The sequence below is a fragment of the Herpailurus yagouaroundi genome, unplaced genomic scaffold, assembly GCF_014898765.1.
Source record: "Herpailurus yagouaroundi ecotype Mexico unplaced genomic scaffold, PumYag 163, whole genome shotgun sequence".
Classification (NCBI taxonomy): Eukaryota; Metazoa; Chordata; class Mammalia; order Carnivora; family Felidae; genus Herpailurus; species Herpailurus yagouaroundi.
Genome location: NW_024412404.1, coordinates 38779783 through 38806642, shown reverse-complemented (window position 1 = coordinate 38806642; position 26860 = coordinate 38779783). Strand labels below are relative to the sequence as shown.

General features: G+C 43.8%; 1 protein-coding gene across 1 annotated transcript; it reads left to right on the top strand.

Moving 5' to 3' along the window:
- On the top strand, positions 1-25789 carry GOT1 (glutamic-oxaloacetic transaminase 1). The gene is made up of 9 exons (XM_040486121.1): positions 1-229; positions 9840-10021; positions 16620-16743; positions 17675-17787; positions 18027-18131; positions 19923-20073; positions 20160-20325; positions 21077-21219; positions 25001-25789. The coding sequence occupies exons 1-9, from the start codon at positions 112-114 to the stop codon at positions 25138-25140; spliced, it is 1242 nt and encodes a 413-aa protein (XP_040342055.1). The 5' UTR covers positions 1-111; the 3' UTR covers positions 25141-25789.
- Positions 25790-26860: the final 1071 nt, after the last annotated feature.

Genomic DNA, 26860 nt, shown 5'->3' with positions numbered 1-26860 from the left:
CCCCTGCCGGCTGGGTGAAGGTGAAAGTCTCCTCCAGTCGCCCGGGCTAGACCGGACCGGTGGCTCTGGAAAGTAGACTGGAAGCTCTCTGTTGTCTCCAGTTCTTCTGCAATGGCGCCTCCTTCTGTGTTCGCCGAGGTTCCGCAGGCTCAGCCCGTCCTTGTCTTTAAGCTCACTGCCGATTTCCGGGAGGATCCGGACCCCCGCAAGGTCAACCTGGGAGTGGGAGGTAAAGATGCTGTGCTTAGGGAGTAGGAGCATCCTGGGGAGTGGAGCGGACCTAATCCGCGCCGCGGGGAGTGGGACAGGCTGAGGCCCAGCATGGCCTCAGGGGGGAGCCCCGGAGAGAAGGCAAGATCTACGAAGCTTTTTCAACCTGCCCGTTTTACAGATGAGCATATGGAGTCTCTGGGAAAAGGAGATGTGCCCAAGGTCCACAGTACAGGTCTAGCAGCCAGGACACAAACCCAGTTTTTACGATTCCTCATTCTATGTTCTTTATACCGCATCCTTTCGCCTGTTAGTAAATGGGGCGCCCAGAGATTGGAAGGAGAGGGAGGAAGCTAGGAAGCCTGATAGGCTCGAAGTTCTGGCTGCTGGGGAATGGATGAGGGAGAACTCTAAGCCTTAGGGAGCTCTGGTCTGGGTCAATAAATATTTGAGTGACTACCAGGTAACTGTCAGTACTTTACCAAGCCTTGTGGGGGCGAGGAGAGGAGACTGAGGGTTGGTTTTGGCCTCAAGGATGTTAAAGTCAAGATGTGATATAATAGAAATTTAGAATACTTCTGAGACAGGTTAATGCTGCCTGGGAGGATCTGGGAAGAATATTCTGGCCTTCACAGATGTGGTAGGAATGGGTAGAGATGGTGGGAAGGAGTGGAAAGAGTGTGGAGGTAGGAGCTCGCTTTTCCCACATTCTTGTCCTCATTTCTTGTTTGTATTTCTTGGACCTTTGACAGCTCAGAACATGGGCCTCAGTTTCCCCTTCTGCAAGAAAAGGGTTTAGACCGGAGTGCCTTAGAATAACTCCAACCTTTGGTGAATTTGTTGTTTCTGTCACTGTCATTTGAACGTTTGAAGCCCCACAGACACTCGACCACATACAAAGGCCAGCCACGTTGAAGAAAATGAGTATGATGTTCTGTGCTAAGGAACACACTTAGAGGACTACAAATTTTGGAAAGAGAAAATCAAGGGTGGCGAGAAGGAGGTTCAGAATCAGGCTTCCCACAGTGAGTGTACATAGGACCTGTTAAAAAAAAAGTCTTTACCAAGGAGCATGGGAGAGGAGTGAGAAAAAAGCCATTAAAAAGTATGATTTGTTGAAGCTAGGTAATGGGTAAATGGAACATCCATCATATTATTCTTCCAACTTCTGTATATGTTTGAAATTTTCCGTAATAAAGCATTTTTTAAAAAGTAAATAGTATGTAGTTTAACTCATGGAGAGAAAGTGATGTTTTCAACAGGCAGCTGAGTGGGAGAAATATTGAAAGAATGCCTTGAATTGAATTGGAATCGGGCAGTATTCAAGCTCTTAATTTAAATCCAATTTAAAACCTCCAAGTACTTATTTAGGGCCAGATATATACGTTGATGTTGATTTAAATACATCTTTTAAAATTTCTTGACTCAGTTACCTTTAAACTATCTTACAGAATTTTTGTGAGCGTTAAATACATTTAAAGTACTTAGAATAGTGGCTGGCAAATAAGTAGGAGTTATGTAAGTATTAGTCGTTTTGGCATTTCTGTTACTTTTGTTACTATTATTGTTGTTTTGGCAGCTCTTAGGTTGCATAGAAGATGTTGAATAAATTTTTCAGCTTAAGAACTGCAAAATGAGATCATTTCTGACATCCCTTAAGAAATAAACTGCTCATGCAGAGAAAAAGTGCCCTGCCAGCCCAGGCCAGAAATGATTGGCTCAGAAGTATGGTTTGTAGTTCAGGTGGTCACTTCACCTGTGACAGTGCCTTTTTCATGGTTTCCAGGAACCCAGGAACTTTACCTCCTTACCATGAACAACTGATTTATGCATTTAATCTTTTTTAAAAGTTTATTTATTTATTTTTGAGAGAGAGCGAGAGAGCATGCTCAAGTTGGGGAGGGGCAGAGACACAGAGAGAGAGAATCCCAAGCAGGCTCTGCACTGTCAGAGCAGAGCCTGATGCGGGGCTAAAACTCTTGATCAAGAGTCGGAAGCTTAACCGACTGAGCCACCCAGGCGCCCCTGCATTTAATGCTTACAACGACTCTGAGGGTTGTTTTAGACATAAGGAAGTTGAAGCTGAGATGGATGAAGCAGTTTGCCCCAAGTCATATGGCCATCGGTAAGGGAACTGTCCTCTATTTTGGGTCCTTCAGGTGGTCCAGAGGCTGCCAGTGCACTGTAGTGGCAGGTGCTTTGCATACAGGTCAGCCCTGCAGTTGAGTGACGTGACCTTGGGAGGGCTAGTTAAACATCCTAGGACTCAGTCTGTTAAATGAGGAGCAGGGATGGAATGACCTCTCTCTAAAATTGTACTCTAAGATTCACTAACATATTATATGTAAGATAATGATGTTACTGGCCTCATCAGTTGACTGAGGATGAAATGAATAATTATGTATGAAATGTGATATATAAGTGAAAAGCGTGATATAAATATTATTTTTCTTTTTATGATCACCTGGACCAGTTTTTGTTGTTGTTGTTTTGTTTTTTTGTGTGTGTGGATGGCAGGGGTTCAGGTGAGGGTCTCCTTCATCTTTTGAATGTCCTGTCTGTAGTTATACACATCACCAAGTATATCTTTTGTGAAGGAAATGTAATTAATCACTGACTTTGGGGAAGCTTCTTTCTCCCGGCGCCCACCCCCATGTTAAGATAAAGCTCAGTGGGAATTAAGCAGCTCAAGTTCTAGTGATGTTGGATGTGTTTAAAATAAACTACAACTATAATTTTACTACCTAGTTCCTACTTGCTGATAGTTTCTCCAGAGATATTCTTCTTGCTGTTTCCATAATTTCCTTTTAGTTAAAGCAGAGCATCACATGTAAGTATGATATGCTCTGAGTTGATCATTTTAGTGCTTGTCAAAGTTTCAGACAAGTGGCTTTAAGGGCACAAGAGACACAGGTCCATCCCGATGTAGCTGAAGCAAGACATTTCTTCATAGGCTTCAGTCTGTTTATCGCATAAACTTAGATTCCTTTTGTTCCAGATAAACTGCTCTTATTTTAAGGTCTGTTGCTGTTTTTAATGTGGATTTCTAGCATCTTCACATAAAACAATTGGATAGATGTGCTGTATTAGGTGTTTCTGAGTACTCACTGGCCCTCTTCCCAGGAGCCTAGATGGAGAAGGGCTTTAAGAGGTGTGCATATGTGCCCGGGCTCTTGGGTAGCGGTGGGTGAGGGAAGTGGGGATGTTCAGAGGAGAGGAGGGGGGCGGTCTGATCATTGCATTCTCCATGTTCTTCCTTTCTTCTGGAAAGCAACACTGCTGCACTGCCCTGAAACTTGGGTGCCTCCTCTAAAAGAGGGGTGCCTGGGGCTGGGAAGCCTGCTGGCAGAGGCCCCTCACACAGTGCTCTGGGGCCTGCTTGCTTCGGGCTTTCCCTAGACATCTCTTGTCCTTAAAAAAAGTACATGGATCCATGAGCGTAATATAGTATGACAGCCTAGCTCTTACAATTCTTTGATCTTGGACAAATTATTCAACTTTTCTGGTGTCAGTTTCCAGATCATAACATCTGTTTTGTGAGTTGTTTATAGGAATTAAACAGGGGTTAAAAAAAAAAAAAAAAGGTGAAGCATTTAGGACAGTGCCTTGTGTGTACTAAGCATTCAGTAAGTCCTTGTTATTACTATGGCTCAGGTACCATCGATGTCTATTAATTGTGAAGTCTTTCTTTCTATCCAGAACCTCTTCCCTGAATGCCAGACCCATACTTAATACAGTTTGCTAGACACACCAAATTCAGCATGTTTGGAACACAACTGGTCATTTTTACCTTCCCTTCAATCTTTTCTTTTTTTTTTTTTTTTTTAATTTTTTTTTTCAACATTTATTTATTTTTGGGACAGAGAGAGACAGAGCATGAGTGGGGGAGGGGCAGAGAGAGGGAGACACAGAATCGGAAACAGGCTCCAGGCTCTGAGCCATCAGCCCAGACCCTGACGCGGGGCTTGAACTCACGGACCGCGAGATCGTGACCTGGCTGAAGTCGGACGCTTAACTGACTGTGCCACCCAGGCGCCCCCAATCTTTTCTTTTTTTCATTTCTGCTTATGCTTTATATCTTGGTTGACCCTCCCTGCCCCCCATCACCACCAGTCTTTATCCAGACTAGAGAGACTTTTGAGTCATTTGCCATCCTTCCCTTGAACCCATGTTAGTTTATTTGGTCACTGGGTTCTGTATTATCTATCTGTCTCATAAATCTTATGACTGTCTCCTCTTTTCTTTATCCTTGCCATCACTACCTTCATTCAAGATGTCATTTTTCCCTTTCTGGATTATTGCAGTAGCCTCCTGATTTAACTGTCTGCCTGTGTTCTCCTTTCCAGTTTATTTTCTACAGTGTCACTCAAAAGATCCTTGATGTACAGCTGTCAACATCACCCTGTTTAAATGCTTCCAGTGGTTTCCCCATTGAAACGACGTTCCTTAGGAGAGACTCAGAAGAGACTCCAAAGACTTTTTTAGCCCCTCCTTGCTATTCCTCCTTGGATCTTATATTCGAACCATGAAAATGCACGTCCTCAGAAACCTCAGGTCTCCAGGCCTCTTGGACCCTGCACAGGTGTTCCCGCAGTCTGGTGAAGGGGAACAAAATTTGCCACACTGAAGTATGGCTTAAGCTGGTTATTTTTAAGAAACTGCAGATAGAGGAGAAGCTCTGAAAACCATGTAGTAGTTGCCCTTTAGTAAGAGACATTTATAGGGGAAATATCCATTTGTAAGAGTGCCTCTCAGATGACTCTAAATATCTAGAAACTTACCAGTGGAGAGGGCTGGGCTGAAGTCTGCGTAACAATCTTACTCTTGTTCACTGTGTTTTAATGATCATCTTCCATAACTGACTCCCCACCCTTTTTGTCTCTAGCTGAAGGTGATATTTAATGTGATGGTTTTGGCCATTTTGGGGAGTTACTCAGTTTTCCTGGATATACAGGGAAAACCAAGTAACTCCCATGTATACAGGAGGTACAGGTTATTAAACTTTTTTCTCCTGTTAACCTGTCTTATGTCAATTTAATTATTAGACCAGCCAAAGAACCGAAAAGGGTGGAAGGGAAAACTTCTCTGCCTCTACACTAGAATGCCCTTTCCTTGTCTACCTTTTAAACTTGTATTCAACTTTCAGACTTCATTCTCTGTGAAATCTTTCCTGACTCCTTACAGGAGAATTAAGGGCTCCATGTTCTGTTTCCTTGAGGGCAAACAGTATCCTACCTATTTCTGTGTAGCTACTTGTAGCCAGTGCCTTGTTCTTGGTAGATTCAGTAATGAGTAATGAATGAGCGAATGAAAGAATGAGTGAGAAACTCCTGGCTCCAAATAGGAATAAAAATCCCCTGGAAAGCAGGAATCATAGTTGTTAATCATGTTTGACTTCATTGCTCTAATCACAAGAGCAGTCTGCTGTTCTGCTTCATTAGGACAGTTAGGCAAGGCATTGGAAATAAATCTGGAACTGAACCTGGGAGAAACTGGGTGGTGAAGAAGGAAGGGGAGGTATCAGTTGGCCAGTTTCTCTTTTGTCCCAATATAGATGCCTCCGTGCCTCCAGTCATGTATAGGATTTTTTAGAGTAGTACAGAATATGCAGTATGGGTAAGAACAGCAGTACTGCAACTTTTCATCTTCCTATTTTATTTATTTATTTATTTAACTGTTATTTTTTAAAGGATTTTATTTTTAAGTAATCTCTACACTCAACATGGGGCTTGAACTCACAACTCTGAGATCAAGAATCACATGCTCCACTGACTGAGCCAGCCAGGCACCCCCCTCCCCATTTTATTTATAATATGTGGTTTACAAATAACATTGTTATCATAAATGTAATATATATGGCATCGTTATGTAATAGATATATAGCATCCCAACACAGATGTGAAGCATAATAGAACTAGTTTTTCTATGAATACCCACACTCTTGTACATCTAAATAGCATCCCTTCTGTGTGTGTAGTGAAAGATGTGTTTGCTGTTGCTACAAGTATCATTTCCAGCAATCAGATTTGCTTTCAAAGGACAAAGATTTGGCACCAATTGAGGATATTCAAAATAATGAGATTTCTCTAATTCCAAAAGAAGAATTCCAAGAATAAGATGGACAATGGTAGCATTGTGATTATAGATAGCGTGATTCCCTTCAGGGACAACTCTTAACTTAAAAGTGGTTATTTTGACATCTCTTTAAAAAACCAGGGGCACCTGGGTGGCTCAGTGGTTAAGCGTCTGACTTTGGTTCAGACCATAATCTCACTGTTCATGACTTTGAGCTCCACATTGGGCTCTGTGCTGACAGCTCAGAGCCTGGAGCCTGCTTCGGATTCTGTGTCTCCCTCTCTCTCTGCCCCTCCCCCATTCATGCTCTGTCTCTCTCTCTCTCTTCCAAAAATAAATAAACATTAAAAAAAATTAAAAAACCAGACCACCTGGGTGCCTCAGTCAGTTAAGCATCAGACTCTTGATTTCGGCTCAGGTCATGATCTCACCATTTGTAAGATTGAGCCCATTGCTGGGCTTTGTGCTGACAGCATGGAGCTTGCTTGGGATTCTCTCTCCCTCTCTGTCTCTCTGCCCATACCCCGCTCGTGCTCACTCGAACTCTTTCTCTCTCTCCCTCTCAAAATAAATAAACATTTAAAAAAAGGAATTAAAAAAAACCAGACCAAATCCCACCTGATAAAAATAGGCTTTTTAACTTGTTTGGAGGGAATTTAGTGGGTCAGGGGATAGTATGTGAGCATTGTGACAGTGTTACAGCCTCCTACCCAGAGACTATTGGTTGGTTAGTGGCTGTGTCAGTCTGAGCTCTGTCTACATTCTTATTACCAGTTTGATGTGCTTATCAGATCTGCAAATGACACATTCCTAGAGGGTAGAGTTAGTTGATAGAAGACAAACCCCAAATCAAAATGATCTTATAAAGTCTTGACTTATTTGTTGTATAGCTTTTGACCTGTAATTTTACATCTAGAAACATTTTTCTTTTTTTTTTAATTTTTTTTTCAACGTTTATTTATTTTTGGGACAGAGAGAGACAGAGCATGAACGGGGGAGGGGCAGAAAGAGAGGGAGACACAGAATCGGAAACAGGCTCCAGGCTCTGAGCCATCAGCCCAGAGCCTGACGCGGGGCTCGAACTCCCGGACCGCGAGATCGTGACCTGGCTGAAGTCGGACGCTTAACCGACTGCGCCACCCAGGCGCCCCTAGAAACATTTTTCTAAGGGAACACTCATGAATATGTGTGAAGATACAAGAACATTTATCACAGTATTTATAATATCAAAGAATCAAAAGCAACACAAATATTTAATAAATCAATCATGGAAAGGAATGTTGTCTAGCCATTGTGTTACAAATTGTGTTGTAAATGGATCATAAATATGAAAAATGCCCAATTGCATTTATAATAAGAGAAATGCAAATTAAAACTACTCTGAGGTACCATTTGCATCCTTACACTGGCAAAAATTTACTCTGGTGGAGGCTGTGTTAACTGATAAAAATCCCTGTGGAGGCTAGTTTGGGTATATCTGTCAAAACTACAGATACACATACTTCTTATCCACTTCTTCCATTTTCAACTTGCATCCTACAGATATATTTGCATACATGTTTGATGACATATGTATGAGGTTGTTCATTGAAGTATTGTTTTGTAATAGCCAAAGATTGGAAACAACTCAAATGTCCATCAGCAAGACACTGGCAAAACAAATTATGGGACATGCATCAGTTATGCAGCTGTAAAAAAGAACAAAGACATTTTGTGTACAAACAGAAAAAGAAAAGATCTTTAAGTAGAAAAAGCAAGGAACAAAACAGTGTATAGTATGTTGTATGTTACCTTTTATATAAAAAGGGGGAACATAAGCTGTACTTGCTTGCAGTTTTATAGGGAAATTCTGGAAGGATACAAAAGAATGCAGCTGTTATTTATTGGGGGGTGAGGAGTTGGAACTAGGTAGATGGAGGATAAGGATGGGTTGGAGACATGTGAATATATTACCTATTATAAGAATAGTTAATGACAGTGAAACTACTCATATTTGTTAAGTGGAAAAAAGCATGTTGAAAATTTTATATACAGTGTGAAGCATGTTTTATAAAAGAATATACTAATGTAAAATAAAGCTTAAGAGGGTTGTACACCAAAATGTCCATACTCTATCTCTGAGTGCCAGGATTATATATTAATCATAATGTTTATCATTTGCTTTCTGGGTTTTTAGAAAATTTCTACAGTCAACATGTATTGTTCGGTAAATAATATCAATAACCTTTCTAAAAAGTGATTTTAAAAAAAAAGTCAGGGATTAATGTTGGACAGAAATGAGCAAGATAAAACAATCAGAATTACTCTTAATATTTCAGTTTCAGGGCGCCTGGGTGGCTCCAGGCTAAACCAGTTGGTTTAGTGTCCAACTCTTGATTTTGGCTCAGGTCATGATCTCATGGTTGTGCGATCGAGCACCATGTAGGGGTCTGTGCTGAGCGTGGAGCCTGCTTGAGATTCTCTCTCTCTCTCTCTCTCTCTCTCCCTCTCTCTCTCTCTCTCTCTCTCTCTCTCTCTTTCTCTCTGCCCCTCCCCCCTCAAAATAAATAAAATAAACATTTAAAAAAATAAAATAAAATTTTCAGTTCCAAAATCACTTCCAAAGCGTGGGTCTGTTGGAGACATAAACATTCCAGCAAAGTCAAATGACCCCTGTCAGGAATCTGCGCAGATTGTTGGCTTGGGTGCAAGCCACAGCAGCTGCCCTCTAAAGCTATAATCCTAAAATAATCATACGTTAGTAGTGGGGAAAAAGTCAGCGATAGGATAACTGGAGTAAAAATACTTTTAGTGTAGAGGTGCTTAGAAATTTTCTGTAGGCAAGACTGTAAATATTATGAAATAGATACATTTAGATCAATAAACGTGTGAAACATGAAGTAGGAGGAACAGTGAAAATGGCCAGCCCTGGCGGAGAGAGGACAAAAACATGTGCAAATATCAAATAGGTTGCTGAGTGATTGTGTAACCATTTGCTGGAATCTTCAGCCCCGGGTCATTGGCTTGCCACTTGTCCCGTTTCTGTTCTTACAGGACAAGAGGAGGAGGTGGGCCTTCTGCCATGCCCCTCTCCACATTTTATGTTAGAAGGTGCAGCATTCGTGTGAAGTAGCACCTTGCACTTTCTGGAAATCTCTTGGGGAGATGCAGAAGGAGGGAGATTCGGGACCCATGGCTATACAGACCTCAGCGCGCCAGTCGTATCGACACAGCATCTGTAAGATGTAGCTTAGGGTGCAGAGTGCTTTCACGTGCACTCTTTCTCTCAGTCAGGCTCTCTGACGCCCCAGTTGTGTTTCAGCATTCTGTCTTTTAGAGGTCATGCGTTTAAGGGCTCTAACTTCCATAAGGGTAGGAACTATGTCTGTCCTGCCTGCCCAGCATATAGCCCAGTGGCTGGCCCAAAGCAGGCAGGCAGTCAGCGAATGAACTTTAATTTCCCTCGCAGTTCTGTTTGGTTGAAAGATGGTGGAGTGCTCCCTGTTTGCAGGGCTAGCTCTTTCTTGGACGAAGCCTGACTCCTCCTCTGTTACTAACTCTTCCCTGTCTTCCAGCTTATCGCACAGATGACTGCCAGCCCTGGGTTTTGCCAGTCGTGAGGAAGGTGGAGCAGAAGATCGCTAACGACAATAGCCTAAACCACGAGTACCTGCCGATCCTGGGCCTGGCGGAGTTCCGGACGTGTGCGTCCCGCCTTGCCCTTGGGGATAACAGCCCAGCTCTCCAGGAGAAGCGGGTGAGTTTTGGGTGAGGGTGTACAGTTGACCCTTGAACAGTGTTGGGGTTAAGGGTGCTGACTCCATGCCACACTGAGTCGAAAATCCTTGTATAACTTTTGACTCCCCCAAAACTTAATGGTCTACTAGAAGCCTTATGGATAACATAAAGTCAACTCATGTATGTTGTATGTATTCTATACTGTATTCTTACAACAAAGTAAGCTAGAGAAAAGAAAATGTTATTAAGAAAATCATAAGGGGGCACCTGGGTGGCTCAGTCAGTTAAGCCTCTGACTTCGGCTGAGGTCACAGTCTCACAGTTTGTGAGCTTGAGCCTGGAGTCCGGCTCTGTGCTGACAGTGCAGAGCCTGCTTGGGATTCTCTGTCTCTCTCTGCCCCTCCCCGACTTGCACATGCACTTGTGCTCTCTCTTTCTCTCTCAAAATAAATAAGTAAACTTAAAAAAATCATAAGGAAGAGAAAATGCATTTACAACACGGTACTGTATTTATTTTAAAAAATCCAGGTATATGTGGACCCATGCATTTCAAACCTGTATCATTAGGGGTAGACCGTATTTTCTTTAGATGCTACGCAGGGGAGAGGAGGTTGAAAACTCAGTTTGGTTAAAAGTGTCAGGTGTTATGTCTGTTGAACTGTCTCCTGACTGGTAGTGCAAACAGTATGGCTGTATATCAAGCATGGCTTCTTTGATTGTTTTGTTTTATGCAATAGATGATCAGATTTTAGCTGCTGGGTTTGAAGCAGTCAGGGAATTTAATGAAATGATGGGTCTGGACCCAAATCTGCCCCTTTGGCCATGGGCAAGTCATTTACCCCTCTGACCCCAGCATCTCATCTACATGTTACGAAAGACTAGTTTGTGGTTCATGATCCCATCAGGAGCACTTACATAGAGGGGATCATTTAAGAGGTCTCTGACCCCCTGAAATTTTATGCAGAATTCTGTGTGTACGTGTATTTCCGAGGAGAAGGTTTTAGCTTTTATTGGATTTTTTTTTTAAGGTTTTTAAGGAATATCTATGCTATGCCCAATGTGGGGCTTGAACTCACAACCCCCAAGATCAAGAGTGGCATGATGGTGGACCAGCTGGTGGACCAGCTGAGCCAGCCAGGCGCCCTGCTTTTATTGGACTTTCAAAAGGAGCCTGTGTCCCCAAAAGTTCAAGAGCCACTAGTCTAGATGCTTTCTGAAGTTCCTGCCAGTTCTAATGTTCTTTAATCCTTCTAGCCTTGACTTCATCTTCTCCCATTTAAGTGCTTCCTAGTAGGTATTCTGTGTATAGCTGGAGATATATGGAAGAACATATTTGGAAGCAGATATAGCGAAATAGGCTGTATGTGCCTGGAAGTGGTTTGGTAGAGATTCTCGGTGTTGTAGGGACTCAGAGGACAGGGATGGTGGTATGGATGGAATTGGGATGTGAGCTGAACTTTGGGGAATGAGGCCAGGACACTGGCTATACGTTAGCATCACCTAGGGAATTTTACATACATATAGGTGGGCGGACCCCAGTCCAGACCAGTTAAGTCAGAATCTTAGAGGGTACCACCCTTCCCTGCCCTTTCACTCCCTGTCCCACCCACCCCTAACTCCCTTCCCTGCTTGGGCATAGTTTTAAAAGCTCCCCAGCTGATTCCAAAGTACAACCAGGGTTGGGAACCTCAAAGTAGAGAGGAAGGAAAAAGGAGGGGTCCTTTTTTTGGAGTAGAAGGAATGCAGGGACAGAGATAGGAGGTAAGTGGGTCTAGGTTGTAGAGACACCTACCTGATTGGAGCTGGGAACATGTCACATAGATCGGGCAGGCTGATTTGGCACCCTGGGCAGGGGAAATCATGTGAAGCTTTGAACAGAGAAGTTACCCAATCAGAGTGTTTGAAGAAGATAAACCTGGCTGCATGGGGAAGGGCTCAGGTTTTTGCAATAGTCCAGTTAGGTATTGTGCAGTTTAAACCAGCTGCCCTACTGCTCCCCTGGGCCGGTGTTGTAGTGCAGCCTTTGTGCACGGAATGGACCAATTCTTGGAATCATCTGATTTATTCTCTACCTGCAGTTACCCAGTTGCCTCCATATGCAGAATGGCAGGGTGAAAATTGAGGGTTGGACACAGGCACAGTCTTTTGTGTATCAGGTGGCAGGGAGGCTCTGAGTGAACGTCCTGGAACTCAGGTCAGTGATCAGGCAAGTCATGAGTGGATTTTGGTGACTGACACTGGAACGTTGAGGAGAGTCCTGATGAAGTTTGAGAGTGGAGGACTTTGGCAGCTGGGGGTTATCTTGTGAGACGCTGTTGATAGATGGATGGAATTCTGTTTTTGACAAAGGAAAACCGAGTTTCTGTGTTGGGGACCTTCTTCCTCTGAGACTGCACATTTCTTGTACACTTAATACCTGTGTCGGGTGGATACTTGTTTCTCTGCCCAGTGCTCCCGTTTTGATTTCATTCTGTAAGACGTGTGGAACATGGCCCTCCCTCTTTGTCTGGTTCATCCTGTGTTGTGTTTTTGATCAGAGAACAAATTTAGATGGCAGTCCATAAATATTTGAAGGCTTTTTTTTTTTTTTGAGGGGTGTGGAGGATGGTTTGGGATGCTCTCTTGGCATCTGCATCACCATAGGTACTGGCTGGTTCTGAGCTCTGAGTCTGTCCTTTCTCCCTGGACGTCTTCACCATCCCCAAGTTCAGCCCACTGTTCTCTCATTTGGATTCTTATAATAGCCTCTTGTCTCTAGTCCCTTCCCCATCCTATTACATTCTGCACAGTGCAGCTAGGATAATCTTCCTTAGCAAAAAAGCTGATAATCATGTCACCTGCTCCCTGCCATACACACACACACACACACACACACACAAACACACACACACACCCTTCCATTATCTACAGGGCAAATCCAGACTTTGAACTTGGCATGTGGCATATTTCATCCTGTTCTCCAGTGACTCACAGCCCCCCCACACCCCACCCCCCCGCCCATTCCCCTTGGGGTCCCTGCCATTCCACAGACCTGTAAGTCCTGCAAGGCCCGGCCAAGGGTCACTTCCATGCTGAGTTCTTAGCTTTCTCGGGCAGAGCTGAGTTATCACAGGACTTTGTTCACAGCTCAGGAATAATTGTACTTATTATGCTTACTATAATGTATAATTTTATAAGTCTGTCTCCCACAAGACCATGACTTCCCTCAGGGCAGGGATGATGGCTTACTAATTTATCTTGTAAATTTTCAGCATTTAGCTCCCAGTCTGACACATCAGAGATTCTCAGATGTTTGAATTCCCTCATTCATTCAGTCAACAAATGAGTGGTCACCATTAAGGGTAGGCACTGTTCTAGAAGCTGGAGCACAGCGGTGACCAAAAGACCCAAAATATTCTGCCCTGGCTTACTGTTATGTGGGGAGAAGGAACTGTAAACATAATAAATAAGAACATGATAGAGTATGTTAAAAGAAAATAAATGTTGTAAAAAGAAAGTAGGAGAGGCACATTAGGAGAGCTGAGGGTGGGAGTAGGGGTAGAATTGGTTTTCACTGGGGTGGTCATGATAGAAATAGAAATGGCATTTCAGCCAGAACTTGGAAGGAAATGAGGCGTGAATGAGTAAACCAGAAAACAAATAATAATCATGTCTTGCCCTAGATTTTTCTTCTCAAGATTCAATGTTACCAGGTCCATCAACCATTTTGAGGAGACCTATTTTCCACACTGGTCACTGCCTCTTACTGCTTTCTATTTTCAGACCTTGTACCGTATGTCCAGTTTTCATCTCCAGCACTGTAATGTTTCAGCTTTGGGAATTCCCAAGCCACCATCGGTAGGAGGGCTCGTAGGCCATGTGATGCTATCCCAGTTTCTCGCTTTGACTGTCACCTCTAGGAGGCTTAGGCTTTCACTGTGGCTTATCTTGTCACCGTTGTCTTCTTCATCCAGTTTGCCCATGCTTAGCACCCTGTGCCAGAGACCTGTGTGAACTGCTAGCAGTGCCCAGGTTCATGCATCATGGCCTTGGTTGCAAGCAGCTTCTGCTCAGCTTTCCTGCTCCTCATTACATCAGCAAACTGTGATCTCAGACAAATGTTGTCGAGTCTGGCAGGGATTTCTTCAGGCCAGGTAGCTAAATCAAGATCACAGATTACCTACTGGCATCATTCACACCACATGTTACTGGATTTTTCTAGTTCTGGACACCCCAGTTTAGCCGCCAGGGTTGGTTGCCTGGTTCGTTTTGAACTTCGCACTTGTTTCCTTCATCCCAAATGTAGGGTTTCCCTGGACTTTAGAACAGTTTGCCAAAATTCAGTTCACAGAATGACCAAATTGATACATTATTGGTTTGCCCCCAATTTCTTTCTTTTAACTGCTGATACAGTTTGTGTTTCACTGAAGCCGTCCAGTATTCAGTATGTTTTTAGGGAATGATAATTTCTTGAGAATTTGATGTCAGTGTTACATAAAAGGATTAGGTCACGTTAGTGAAGTGGATGTATCTCTTCCGAACATGTTTTCAATCTAATCTACTGGCTTTTTGACTTCTTTTAGTTAATGAATTTGCATCTTGGAGTGGGAGAGAAAGGAAATAAAAAATCACACCTGAGAACATTTTCACTGATGTCCACGTACACCCGTCACATACCCGTGATAACTTAAAACCAGGTTCAAGGGAAGCCTTGCTCATCTGTATAGAAAGTGTCAACATTCCAGAATTGCCTAGGTGTTTGAAATGTGAGATAATGAATAAAGTTGACATTCAACTTAGCTCATGCCAAGTCCATGAAAAATAAACGCACATATGGCTTAACATCACTGACTAACCGTCTAACCGACTTAGCCACCCAGGCAGCCCGCAAAACCTTTATAAAGTAATGGGAGGGGCCTGGTGCTCAGTGGGGATCACTGTGGAGAACAGAGAAGTTGGTGTGCCCCATCTGACCGGCACTGACCGTTTTCACCCAGTCCACTGCCCTTGCTTTCCTACAGCGCACAACCATGCTCACTTCCTCGTTTGCTTGAACGTCCGCTTGGCTTCTGTTTCACATTTCAGACCGTATTCTTTCACAGATGCTGAGACCTCTGAATACAAATAGAACACTGGGGAATAATAACAAGTGGTGATAATTGGTATCACTGCCTCGTTCCTGGCTCAAAGAGGATTTCTGCTAATGACTCATTGTTCATCAAAAAGCTGACTTATTCATCATGGCTGAATGAATTTTTCCTGTTACTTTCGAGAAGTATCCATTATTTCCTGTTTTACTGAGCATCAAAATCAGGGATGTCTATGATTTTCTTATCTGTCATGAAGATCATTTGGGTTTTCTGTATCTTAGTGGCATGACACATTTTATATCTCTTAACAATCTTGCATTCATGGGATGACTGTCACTTGAGAAAGGGGTTGTTTTTTAGTGTACTGTTGGGTTCATGCTGTTCATTAATGTTTATCTGGAAAGTGAGTATCAGTGTTCATGAATGAGTTTGGTCTCCCTTTTTTCTGTTTTTTTTTCCTTTGTTATCTTTTAGCATCAAAGTTTTGTTACTGTTTTAAAGAAGATTTCAGGAGCTTTTCTACTTTGTCTAGGGAGATTTTTTTTAACCTTTCTATTGTGGAAAATTCCAGATATTTACATAAATAGATAATGCAGTGTGATGAAAAAACCCCATGTATCCATCACCGAGCTTCAACAGTGATCTGTATTTGGTCAATTTTGTATACCCTCCCACCCCCGTGCCAAAGGTAAGTTATTGTACAGCAAATCCCAGACATCTAAATATATTTTAAAAATTATTTTAAAATTTTGCAAATAATACATGAATATGTTCTCCTTTTTTTAGAAAATCACTTACACATTAGGCCAAACAAAGTCCCCTTGATCACTATTCCCCCGTCCCAGGCCCCTCCCCAGAGGTTGCCAGTGTTGTTAGATTGCTGTGCCCTTCCTTTTATTTAGATTATTTAGATTTTCTCAGGTGATCTTTTTCTTTCTCCTTAATCCTTTAGACACATTGAGCAATTTATGACATTTCTCTACTGAGTCATGCCAAAGCCTACTAAGAATTGTGAGAGGGCGGAACGGAAGGCATGTAGGCAGAACAGCAGAAGCAGGGCAGGTGACTAGATCTGAAGCAAGAAGGCCTGGAATCATTCCCAGCTCTGCCTCTCACAGCCGCACAGCCCTTTGGGAGACCCCTTCTCTGCATCGATTTCCTCATGTATGAGTTGGGGATCTATAGCTTACTTCATAGAGTTGTGCAAGGATTGAACAAGAATGTGTGTGAAGGTATTTTGTAAATGGGACAACATAGGACTCTATTATTGCCCATGTGGGGTCATTTTAAGATGCAAGGAAGTTAAGGAAAGTTGTCTTGAGAGGCTGGTAACCGAGCAAAGTGCTTCACTTCCCGTAGCCTCAGTTTCCTCATTTGTAAACATGGGCAAATATAGTTGTGAGGTTTTGATAAGATAATACATTTAAAGGGCTTAGCACAGAGCAGGCACAAAGTAAGTGCTCCTTGGTACTAATAACAAGTGCTCGTTGTTTCCTAATAACCATCTGACTTCACTATTATCAACCAGTGACCTTGCTTCTCTTTCAGGTGGGAGGTGTCCAGTCTTTGGGGGGGACAGGTGCACTTCGAATCGGAGCTGAGTTCCTAGCACGATGGTACAATGGAACAAACAACAAGGACACGCCCGTCTACGTGTCCTCACCAACCTGGGGTGAGTCCTTTAGCTGTAGTGAGAGGAGAAACAGAGGAGCCCAGGGGGGATTACCCTCATGAATGTCACCGCTTATGCAGAAGATGTAACCCAGCCTGGATCAACTGACATTTGTGGATGGCTCGAGCAGTGGATTATGGCAGTACATGAGTAACCTGATGCTCCAGTTCAGAATAGCAATACTCATTCTCAAGTTTCTTGGTAGACTTGTGTTTTAGCATATGTTGAAATTTCCCAGAGGAGGTATAAAATGTAGACACAGGAAGTCCCATTGTGGTGTAGGATATAAATTTAGCATGACTGACCAGTTGAACTTGTTCTTGGTTACAATCATTTTTCTAAGTCTTTTTTTTAATGTTTGTTTATTTTTAAATTTTTTTTTTTTTTAACGTTTATTTATTTTTTTGGGACAGAGAGAGACAGAGCATGAACAGGGGAGGGGCAGAGAGAGAGGGAGACACAGAATCAGAAACAGGCTCCAGGCTCTGAGCCATCAGCCCAGAGCCCGACGCGGGGCTCGAACTCACGGACCGCGAGATCGTGACCTGGCTGAAGTCGGACGCTTAACCGACTGCGCCACTCAGGCGCCCCAATGTTTGTTTATTTTTGAGAGAGAGAGAAAAAGTGCAAGCAGGTGAGGGGCAGAGAGAAAGGGAGACACAGAATCCAAAGCAGGCTCCAGGCTCTGAGCTGTCAGCACAGAGCCCGATGCGGGGGGCTCGAACCCACAAACCGTGAGATCATGACCTGAGCTAAAGTGGGAGGCTTAAACTGACTGAGCCCCCAGACGCCCCTCATTGTTCTTAACTCCTTACCTTGATGTTGCCCAGGGAATGTTGAACCTGTGAGGGCCCTGGAAGCTGACTTGTGTCCTTTCCAATTAAGCTTCTGTATTTGTAAAGCATTTAACTTTTTACCCCTTTGCTTACAGAGAATCATAATGGTGTATTTTCTGCCGCTGGATTTAAAGACATTCGGTCCTATCACTATTGGGACGCAGCGAAGAGAGGACTCGATCTCCAGGGTTTCCTGAATGATCTGGAGGTGGGCGATTAGATGAAAAGTAAACAGACCCCCATGGTGTCAGGAGGAGCAGGGAAAGGTCTTTGGATCAGTTGATAAGGGAGAGAGTCTGAAACATCCTACCCAAACCAGATGGTGGTTTCTGAGTTAGCACATAAGGAAGAAATATGCTGCCCCTTGCCCAGTGTGCCACTGACTCTGACAGCACCCCCACCATATTCCTGCTAGTGTGGCAGCTGACATAGCTTCCTTCCCCTCAGAATGCCCCCGAGTTCTCCATCTTTGTCCTCCATGCCTGTGCACACAACCCAACTGGGACTGACCCAACTCCGGAGCAGTGGAAGCAGATCGCCGCTGTTATGAAGGTAACTGCCTTTCCAGAGCATCTCTTGAAACATAGTATGTATTATTATTTTATGTATTCAAAAGCAATATCTGTTCACAGAAGAGTTTGGAAAATGGAGAAAAGCCCAAAGAAGAAGATAAATATTAACTGTAAATCCTATTACCTAAAGAAAGCCATTGTTAATATGTTACACATGTAAATATATTTATTTCACAAAGATGGGGTCATTTGCTTTATGCTGTTTTGTAACATACTTTGTCTTTCATTTGGATTCCTTTATGTGCCATGGAATGTTTTATAGCGCCATTTTCCATGCATGGCTACGTGCCATTAGGGATTGATTAAATCAATTCATGGACATTTAGATCTCAGGTTTCTTGTTCTTCTGAACAGTTGTGTATAAGACTCCTTGTTATTATTTCTTTGGGATGACTTTCTAGATTGGAATTTCTATCTCAAAGGGTATATATTCTTCATTAATGTGTTTAAAGAATACTCATTGAGAAACTGCTATGCAGCAGGCATCTGGAGGATATAATAGTGAGCACAGCAGAGACCATCTCTGCTCTCAAAGAGCATACAGCCTGTTTGGGCAGACAGCCAAATACTGTGGGACAGCAGTGTTGATGGGGTTATGTAGAGGCACGTAGCCCAGACTTTGGGGTGTGTGTGTGTGTGTGTGTGTGTGTGTGTGTGGAAGGCAGTAGTGGCAGAAGAAGCCATGTTGAGACTTGAAGGATGAGGACAGGTGGGGGCTGGCAGGGAAGGAATGTTCCCTACAGAGGGAGGAGTGTGGTCAAAGCCCAAGGTAGAAGTCATGGCCCATTTAAGGAACTGAGAATAAGTCTCAGTACAGCAAGAGTTCTAAGGGGTTGCAAGTGAGTTAAAGGTAAATGGGGGCAAGATCCTGTGCTGAGCCATTGGACTTTATTTGGAGGGCAGTGGGGAGCCACTGGAGAACATTTATGTCATGCTGTGTTGTGAGCAGATTTGCGTTGTCTTCAGGCTACATAGCAGGGAGTGGATCCAAGGGAGGCAAGGTTAGTCAGGCTGAGAGAGCAGTTAGGAGGCTGTTGTCATGATCCAGATGGGAGCTGTTGGGGATCTGAATGAAGTCAGTGGCAGGGGCAGACCTGAAAGGATTCTCAAGCCCCCAGGAGATGGGGGTGATGGGAATCGGGATGTGATTGGATGTGAGGGATGAGCTGCTGGGGTAGGAGTGGAGGATGCACCCTGGCCTCTGGCGTGGACAGTTGGGAGCATAGAAGTGGTGTCCTCTCAGACAATAAGCATAGTAGGAGGGGCAAGTTCAGTTGTGGGGAGTTCTTTGAGGAGGTTGGAGGGGTGAGAGTAGGGACTACACGGTCTGCTTTGTCTTCAGTGCCCAGTAGACGAGGGCTGGGGTTGTCAGGGACCCCCGGGGAGATCAAGCTGACTAAGCTTATCACACCGGGAATTCTGAGGAAAGAATCCTCCACCAACATGGGACACTACGTCCACGCCTCACAAATAAGCCCTGTTTGGCAAAGCAGCATCATGATACTCTAGGAGAGTGTACTTTAAAAGAATAAGGTTTACTGAAATTGTTAGACTTATTGTTAGCTTGATAGTCTAGAATATCCAACTGCGTACTGGTATTTAGCTGAACAGAGGAACAGATGTAAGTGGCGGTTGAATGCAGAAAGGGGAGAGATAGGAGAAATGGGTAGTGTTAGAAATTTTGTGCAGGCACCAGCTGGGGAAGGAAGGCTGGTGTCTGAGGTTGGTTCCAGAAGGATCTCCTGGCCTGACTCACTTTCCTTCCTCACAGCGCCGGTTTCTGTTCCCCTTCTTTGACTCAGCCTATCAGGGCTTTGCATCTGGAGACCTTGAGAAAGACGCCTGGGCTGTTCGCTATTTTGTGTCTGAAGGATTTGAGCTCTTCTGTGCTCAGTCCTTTTCCAAGAACTTCGGGCTCTACAGTGAGTGCTCTCCTGAGTTACAGCCCTGTCCCGCCCCACCCCACCCCCATCACAGCTCCCAAGCTGACTCTCATCCCTCCCTTTAGATGAGCGAGTGGGCAATCTGACCGTGGTTGCAAAAGAACCTGACAGCATCCTGCGGGTCCTTTCCCAGATGGAGAAGATAGTGCGAATTACTTGGTCCAATCCCCCTGCTCAGGGAGCGCGAATTGTGGCCTGTACCCTCTCTAACCCTGAGCTCTTTAAAGAATGGTAAGGGGCGCAAAGCCTGATGGGTGAGTTGTGGGAACATAGGACAGTAATTGTCCCATCACATTTAACCGTCTCTTCCTTTTATTTTGGCAGAGGCAGGACAAAATTACTTTGAACTCTTTGAGTCGCAGATATTTCTGTAGAATAAGGCTGGCACCTGCTCACACGAGCGTAATACAACACATGTGAATGACACAGAACCAGGAACATAGGAGGAAGCACTCAGTGAATGGGGCGTTTTCTCCATTCTCCCACCACCCAGGCTTCCCCCCTAAAAGTTGGGAAACACAGGAAGGAATTCCTGATAGTCTAGAATATCCAACTGCAAGTTAGTGGGACAACTTGGGGACTCTTCATTTGTATCTAGTTTGCATATATTTTGCCTTATTTTGAAACAATTTTTATGTGGTAGCTATCTACAGTCTACTTAATTAGGCCTGATAAAATACATTAGCCTGTCTAGGTCAGTCCCTAGGTGAGTTCTGGGTTAAAACATGAGCGGTATCACAGCCACTATACCCATGACTAGTGCTAAATTCCCATCAGAAGCTCAGTTATTTCCTTCTGCCTGGTAAGTCTCTCTGTGGTCTTTATCTGTGGGTTTATCTACCCATCTAGGCCTCCACGTACTGTCATAGCCAGGTCGTGATCTCATCTGCAGTTTATAGATTAAATTATATTTTTTAAACTTATGTGTTTCTGTGTGCCATCTGTCTTGTCTGGACTGATATTTATACTGCTGTCCACTCAGGACAGGTAATGTGAAGACAATGGCTGACCGGATTCTGACCATGAGATCTGAACTCAGGGCACGCTTAGAAGCCCTCAAGACTCCAGGAACTTGGAACCACATCACTGAGCAAATTGGAATGTTCAGCTTCACCGGCTTGAACCGTAAGTGTCCCCCCAGCTACCTGGAATGCTCCCTCCTCTCATTGTTGGGTTTGGCCCCTTTACCTATTTGGTCAGCCATAAAACTGTGGGCCAGAACAAGTTAGGTTTTCTCAGTGTGTCCCACTCATCTGCAGAGCCATAACTAAGTTGGGAAGTAACAGGATTTATAGCTTGGAGACTTGTTTTATGAAAGGTCTCTCATAAATGCTTGGGTACCTTTTGGTTTTTCTTTAATCCTAAGTATAAATATCATACATGATTATTCAGGGACCTGATTTCTTTTTTTTTTTTTTTATTATTATTTTTTAATGTTTATTTATTTTTGAGACTGAGAGAGACAGAGCACGAATGGGGGAGGGGCAGAGAGAGAGGGAGACACAGAATCGGAAGCAGGCTCCAGGCTCTGAGCCATCAGCCCAGAGCCCGACGCGGGGCTCGAACTCACGGAGCGTGAGATCGTGACCTGAGCTGAAGTCAGACGCTTAACCGACTGAGCCACCCAGGCGCCCCAGGGACCTGATTTCTTAACAAGTCTTTCCTAGTCTCCAAGCATTGCCCTCAAAAAAGAGGTTACAAAGTTCTCTCTCCATTTCACAAATAAGAACTTAGGTTGGTAGCTGGAGTTGAGAGCCGATTGGAAGTCTAGCGGGCAGCCATGTGTGATCTTGGTCAGCGGTCAGTAGGGCATATCAGCCATTGGCTGTCCCTTCTGATGATAGAGGATTCATTCATTTAATATGTGATTACGGAACCCCTGCCAGCCAAGCCACGGGTCATATGGTACAGATGTGGCTGCCCACTGTGTGTGGAGCTTGTGTCTGAGTGGCTCTGGGGACAGTTGTATGCCTGACTTGGGTAGTGAGTGGAACATCAGAGGTGCTAGGAAGCACTGTAAACCAGGGCCTTCAGAGTGCCTGTGTGAAATGGGCTCAGAAAAAGCCAAAGGAAATATAAACAAGAAAGATGGTACTGTATATGGTAGACCCCCGGAAATACTTTGGGGGAGAATGAGACTACCCAAAAAGTAAAGGGATGTCTTAGTTAGCCATAGGTGTCCTCCTGATTCTGGAATGGGGCATTAGTTCACTTAGTAAAATCATCCTTTGCAATTTTAAAAAATATTAGGTATAATGGAAGTGGTATTTAGTAGCAGTATTCTAAAGGCTCAGAAGGTGGTTGTGTCTCCCCATAAGATGTATATATTACCCCACTCTCCAGAGTAGGAAATATGTTTTATTATGAATTAGAAAACAGTGAGAATAGACGGGTGCTCATAACACGTAAGTCATATTTTTAGCACTTGGCACTACTTACTGTGTTTAAAAACATTTTTTTCCCCTCCCAACATTTCATTAAGGAAAACTTTTAAAACAGAACAGTTGGAGGAATTGTGACAGTGAACCACATATACCACCACCTGGGTTCTACAGGGCTCATGCCACAGTGCCTCCTTTATGATATTCTGTCCATCAGAACGGGATTGCAGCCTGTCATTTGTGGTGTACTCTAAGAGATCCCTGAAGCCCCTGAAATGATATTTTAAACATTTTGTATGTGTGTATTGGCTTTTTTCTAGGGAAAGAGTTCATAACTTTAGTTTCTCAGTTATGATGCTTCCTTTCCTGACAAAAGTGGAGAGGTTTCATCTTTATTTAAAAAAAAGAAAACAGGGTTGGGGTGTCTGGCTGGCTCAGTTGGTCGAGTGTGCACCTCTTTTAAGTTTTTTTTTTTAATGTTTATTTATTTTTGAAGGAGAGAGAGAGACAGAGTGTGAGTAGGGGAGGGGCAGAGAGAGAGAGGGAGACACAGAATCTGAAGCAGGCTCCAGGCTCTGAGCTGTCAGCAGAGAGCCTGATGTGGGGCTCGAACTCATGAACCGTGAGATCATGACTTGAACTGAAGTCAGATGCCCAATTGACTGAGCCACTCAGGTGCCCCAAGAGAGTGCAACTCTTGATCTTGGGGTTGTGAGTTTAAGCACAACATTGAATGTAGAGATTACTCAAAAATAAAATCTTATAAATAGACAAAAAACCCAAGGTTGGAGCCCTATAACTACATCTTTACAGGTGGTGGTATGCCTGTGGCTCTGTGGGTGGTTGAGGTTAGTCTTTATCTCCTTGGGTGACTGTAATTCACACAGTTAAAGCTGGTCAAGGCTACTTCTTCTTTTTTTTTTTTAATGTTTATTCTTGAGAGAGACAGAGTGCGAGTGGGGAAGGGGCAGAGAACGGGAGACACTGAATCTGAACCAGGCTCCAGGCTCTGAGCTGTCAGCACAGAGCCCAACGCAGGGCTTGAACCCACAAACCGTGAGATCATGACCCGAGCTGAAATCAGACACTTAACTGACCAGGCGCCCCTGGTCAAGGCTACTTCTGAAGGTCACTTTGTTTGCAGGGGTCCAGAGTAGCACTGACTACAGGGTCCAGATTTTCCATTTCCATATAGAGGCAACTCAGCATCCTGGCTAAGAGCTCAGACTCGGGAGTTACATGGCCTGCCTTAACATCCCAGATCTACCACTGACTAGCTATATGACCTTGGGAAAGTCTTTTAACTTCCCTGTGTACCATCTATACAATGGGAATGGTAAGGTTATCAAGATTGACTGAGTTAATATAAGGTGCTTAGAATACTGCCTGGCACATAGTGTTTACTCCTGTGATTATTATGATTTTATCACTATCTTCATTGGGGCTGCTATAACAGAATAGCATAGGCTATTTATTTATTTCTCACAGTGCTGGAGGCCAGGCAGCTTGAGATCGGGACACCAGCATGGTCAGTTATGGTGGGGGCTCTCTTCCTAGTTTGCAGATGGCCGCCTTCTTGCTGTGTGGGGCTGAAGGGAAGAGAGAGAGTGTGCATGCATGTTTGCACCAGCTTGTCTCTTCTAAGGGCATTCCTGCCAACACAGGGACTCTACCCTCATGGCGTCATCCAAACCTCATTATCTGACAGAGGCCCCAGCTCCTAATTCTATCACATTAGGGGTTAGGGTTTCAACATATGAGTTTTGGAGGGACATGAATATTCAGTCCATAACAATTATCCCATTCCCTCAAATTAATGGTGCTAATTAAGGGTGCTATTTATTTAGGGAAAAATCAAATAAAATTGTCTCTTGGCTTTGCAATAAACCAGAAATCTCTAGAGATTGTGGCACAAGGGAAGAATAGGCCGTTCCTTCCTATTTCCTACGCAAGCATTTCTACAAATACGGGAAAGCCCTCCTGTGTGTTTGTACAGGGGACCTGAGAAGTGCCAGATCACAAGCGTCTTACCAGTTTTTCAGCCTGTTGGTTCATGCACACAGCATTTGCCCAGTCCCTCTAGCACGGGGTCTGTACAATGTGCTGTGAAAAGGAAATGTTAAAGGAAGTTTGCTGCTGTGTGCTGGGATACAGGTTAAGGAAGAAGAAGCACTTCATACCAGCGTTTCATATCAATGGGATGTTCTTAAGTCTGAGGGTTGTTTTAATAGGTTGTTCTGGTGAATGTAACACGCAAGCTTCGGTCGGGAGGTAGTCCCAGGTGAAAATTCCTATCAGGAGGAGCTGTATTAAACTTCCTGGGGGTTAGAAAGTTAGCTAATAAATGGTTTCTAGAATCAATTCAGCATACTTCCCTATGTTTTAATTGGACAAAATAGCTCCTTTTATTTTGCTTCTCTGTGTTGGGGGAAAGAAGGAAACCTGAAACTGTTGTGGAATCTTTGACCCTCAATGGCTGAGAGGGTTCCTACTACTCTCATTATATCTCTTTTGGTTTTCAACAGCCAAGCAGGTTGAATATCTGGTTAACGAAAAGCACATCTATCTGCTGCCAAGTGGTCGGATCAACATGTGTGGCTTAACTACTAAAAATCTAGATTATGTGGCCACCTCCATTCATGAAGCAGTCACCAAAATCCAGTGAAGAAACACCTCCCCAACCAGCACCACCAAAGCAGTCCTGTCACGTGTGTTCCCTGCCTGTGCAAGCCTAGCTATACGTGTCATGGATAGAGACTACGGAGGGCTGGAAGGCTGCTCTGGTGAGGCAGCCCCACATGAAGAGAATGTCCCTTGTAAAGAAATGGGGGCCAGGGATTAGAGCCCCTTAGGAGGCCAGAGCATATTAAAGTTTTAATTTACGAAGAATAAAAAGGTACTTTGATCATGACACGTAGATACCTTGCCCCCTCACTAGAAGCCAGAATGTTGCCTCTGTTGCTCATGTGCTTCTGTGTATCACTTGACTCTGCACAAAGTCTTGTCCCAAAGATCAAGTTGTCTGAAGAGCCAGCTGTGATTGTGAGTGTTGGGTGTGTCATTAAAACTCGTCATCTCTACTCAGAGTGTCTGTCTCCTGCTCTTTCTGCATGGTTGTGTCCCTAGCCCTAAGCTCTAGTTCTCTAGGGTGATCAAGGTAAGAAATAGGTTTACCTCTCTCTTACACACACACACACACACTCTTAACTGACACAGAAGTTTAAGCAAACAGTATTTACCCTTGTTGGGAGCAGTGCATTCTGATGTTTTCCATTCTATTGTGTTCTAACTAAAGAAATAAAAGTTGATTGAGACCCATGGAATTGATTTTGTGATCCACTAATGGGTTGTAACTCATAGTTTAAAATGAATGCTCTAGAGGGATTTGCTAGTTGCTAAAGAAAAAAACTAAACTGCATTCTTGAAGTATGCCTCCCCTTAGTGACCTCACCTACCACAACTCTGGTAGTTTGGTGGGCTTGTCTTTCAAAGGCCAGCTGTCTTCTTCTGTACTTAAGAAACTGGACTTCATGGATTCATGGAAGGGTTGGCATCACTCAGGGTGATTCTAGAACACAGCCCCTCCCACTGCAGGTGGGATACCTCTTGGTCTGTTGAAACAATGAGAGCCACATAAATACAGTTCACATTTTCCAGAGAGTCCAAGTGACTCTCCAAATGACAGTTATGTAGACTTTGAGTTTTTAAAAAAAATTTTTTTTTTCAACGTTTATTTATTTTTGGGACAGAGAGAGACAGAGCATGAACGGGGGAGGGGCAGAGAGAGAGAGGGAGACACAGAATGTGAAACAGGCTCCAGGCTCTGAGCCATCAGCCCAGAGCCTGATGCAGGGCTCGAACTCACGGACCGCGAGATCGTGACCTGGCTGAAGTCGGACGCTTAACCGACTGCGCCACCCAGGCGCCCCAAGACTTTGAGTTTTAAAATAAGAGGGCTACTACTTGGAGTTTTTAAATATTGAAAGATAACTCTTATTATAACAGGATCTGCCCTTTTCTGGGATACCTTTGAGTTGTTCTAAAATTCTACAGTCCTGGGCTATGACTGGGGTCTTATCAGCTCCAGTCTGTCTCCCCCAGTGTGGAAGTCTCTTCTGTATCATCCCTGACTCCTCGTTTGCAACTGGACTGGGTGGGAGATGGATTCTTCCAGTACTTGATGAAGCATCCCATTCTACTGGTGAGCACCTTAATTAAAAAGACCTTTACCTTGACCCAGAATTTGATTTGTCTGTCCTGCTCCTCTGTCCCCTCCTCCCCTCCTTTAGACAATGGACACCACGTCTATTGGCATTTAGGTTGGACCTTTCAAATAGTTGAAAGTAGCAGTTATTCCTTGTTTTTGCTTTTCCATGAAACTCCTC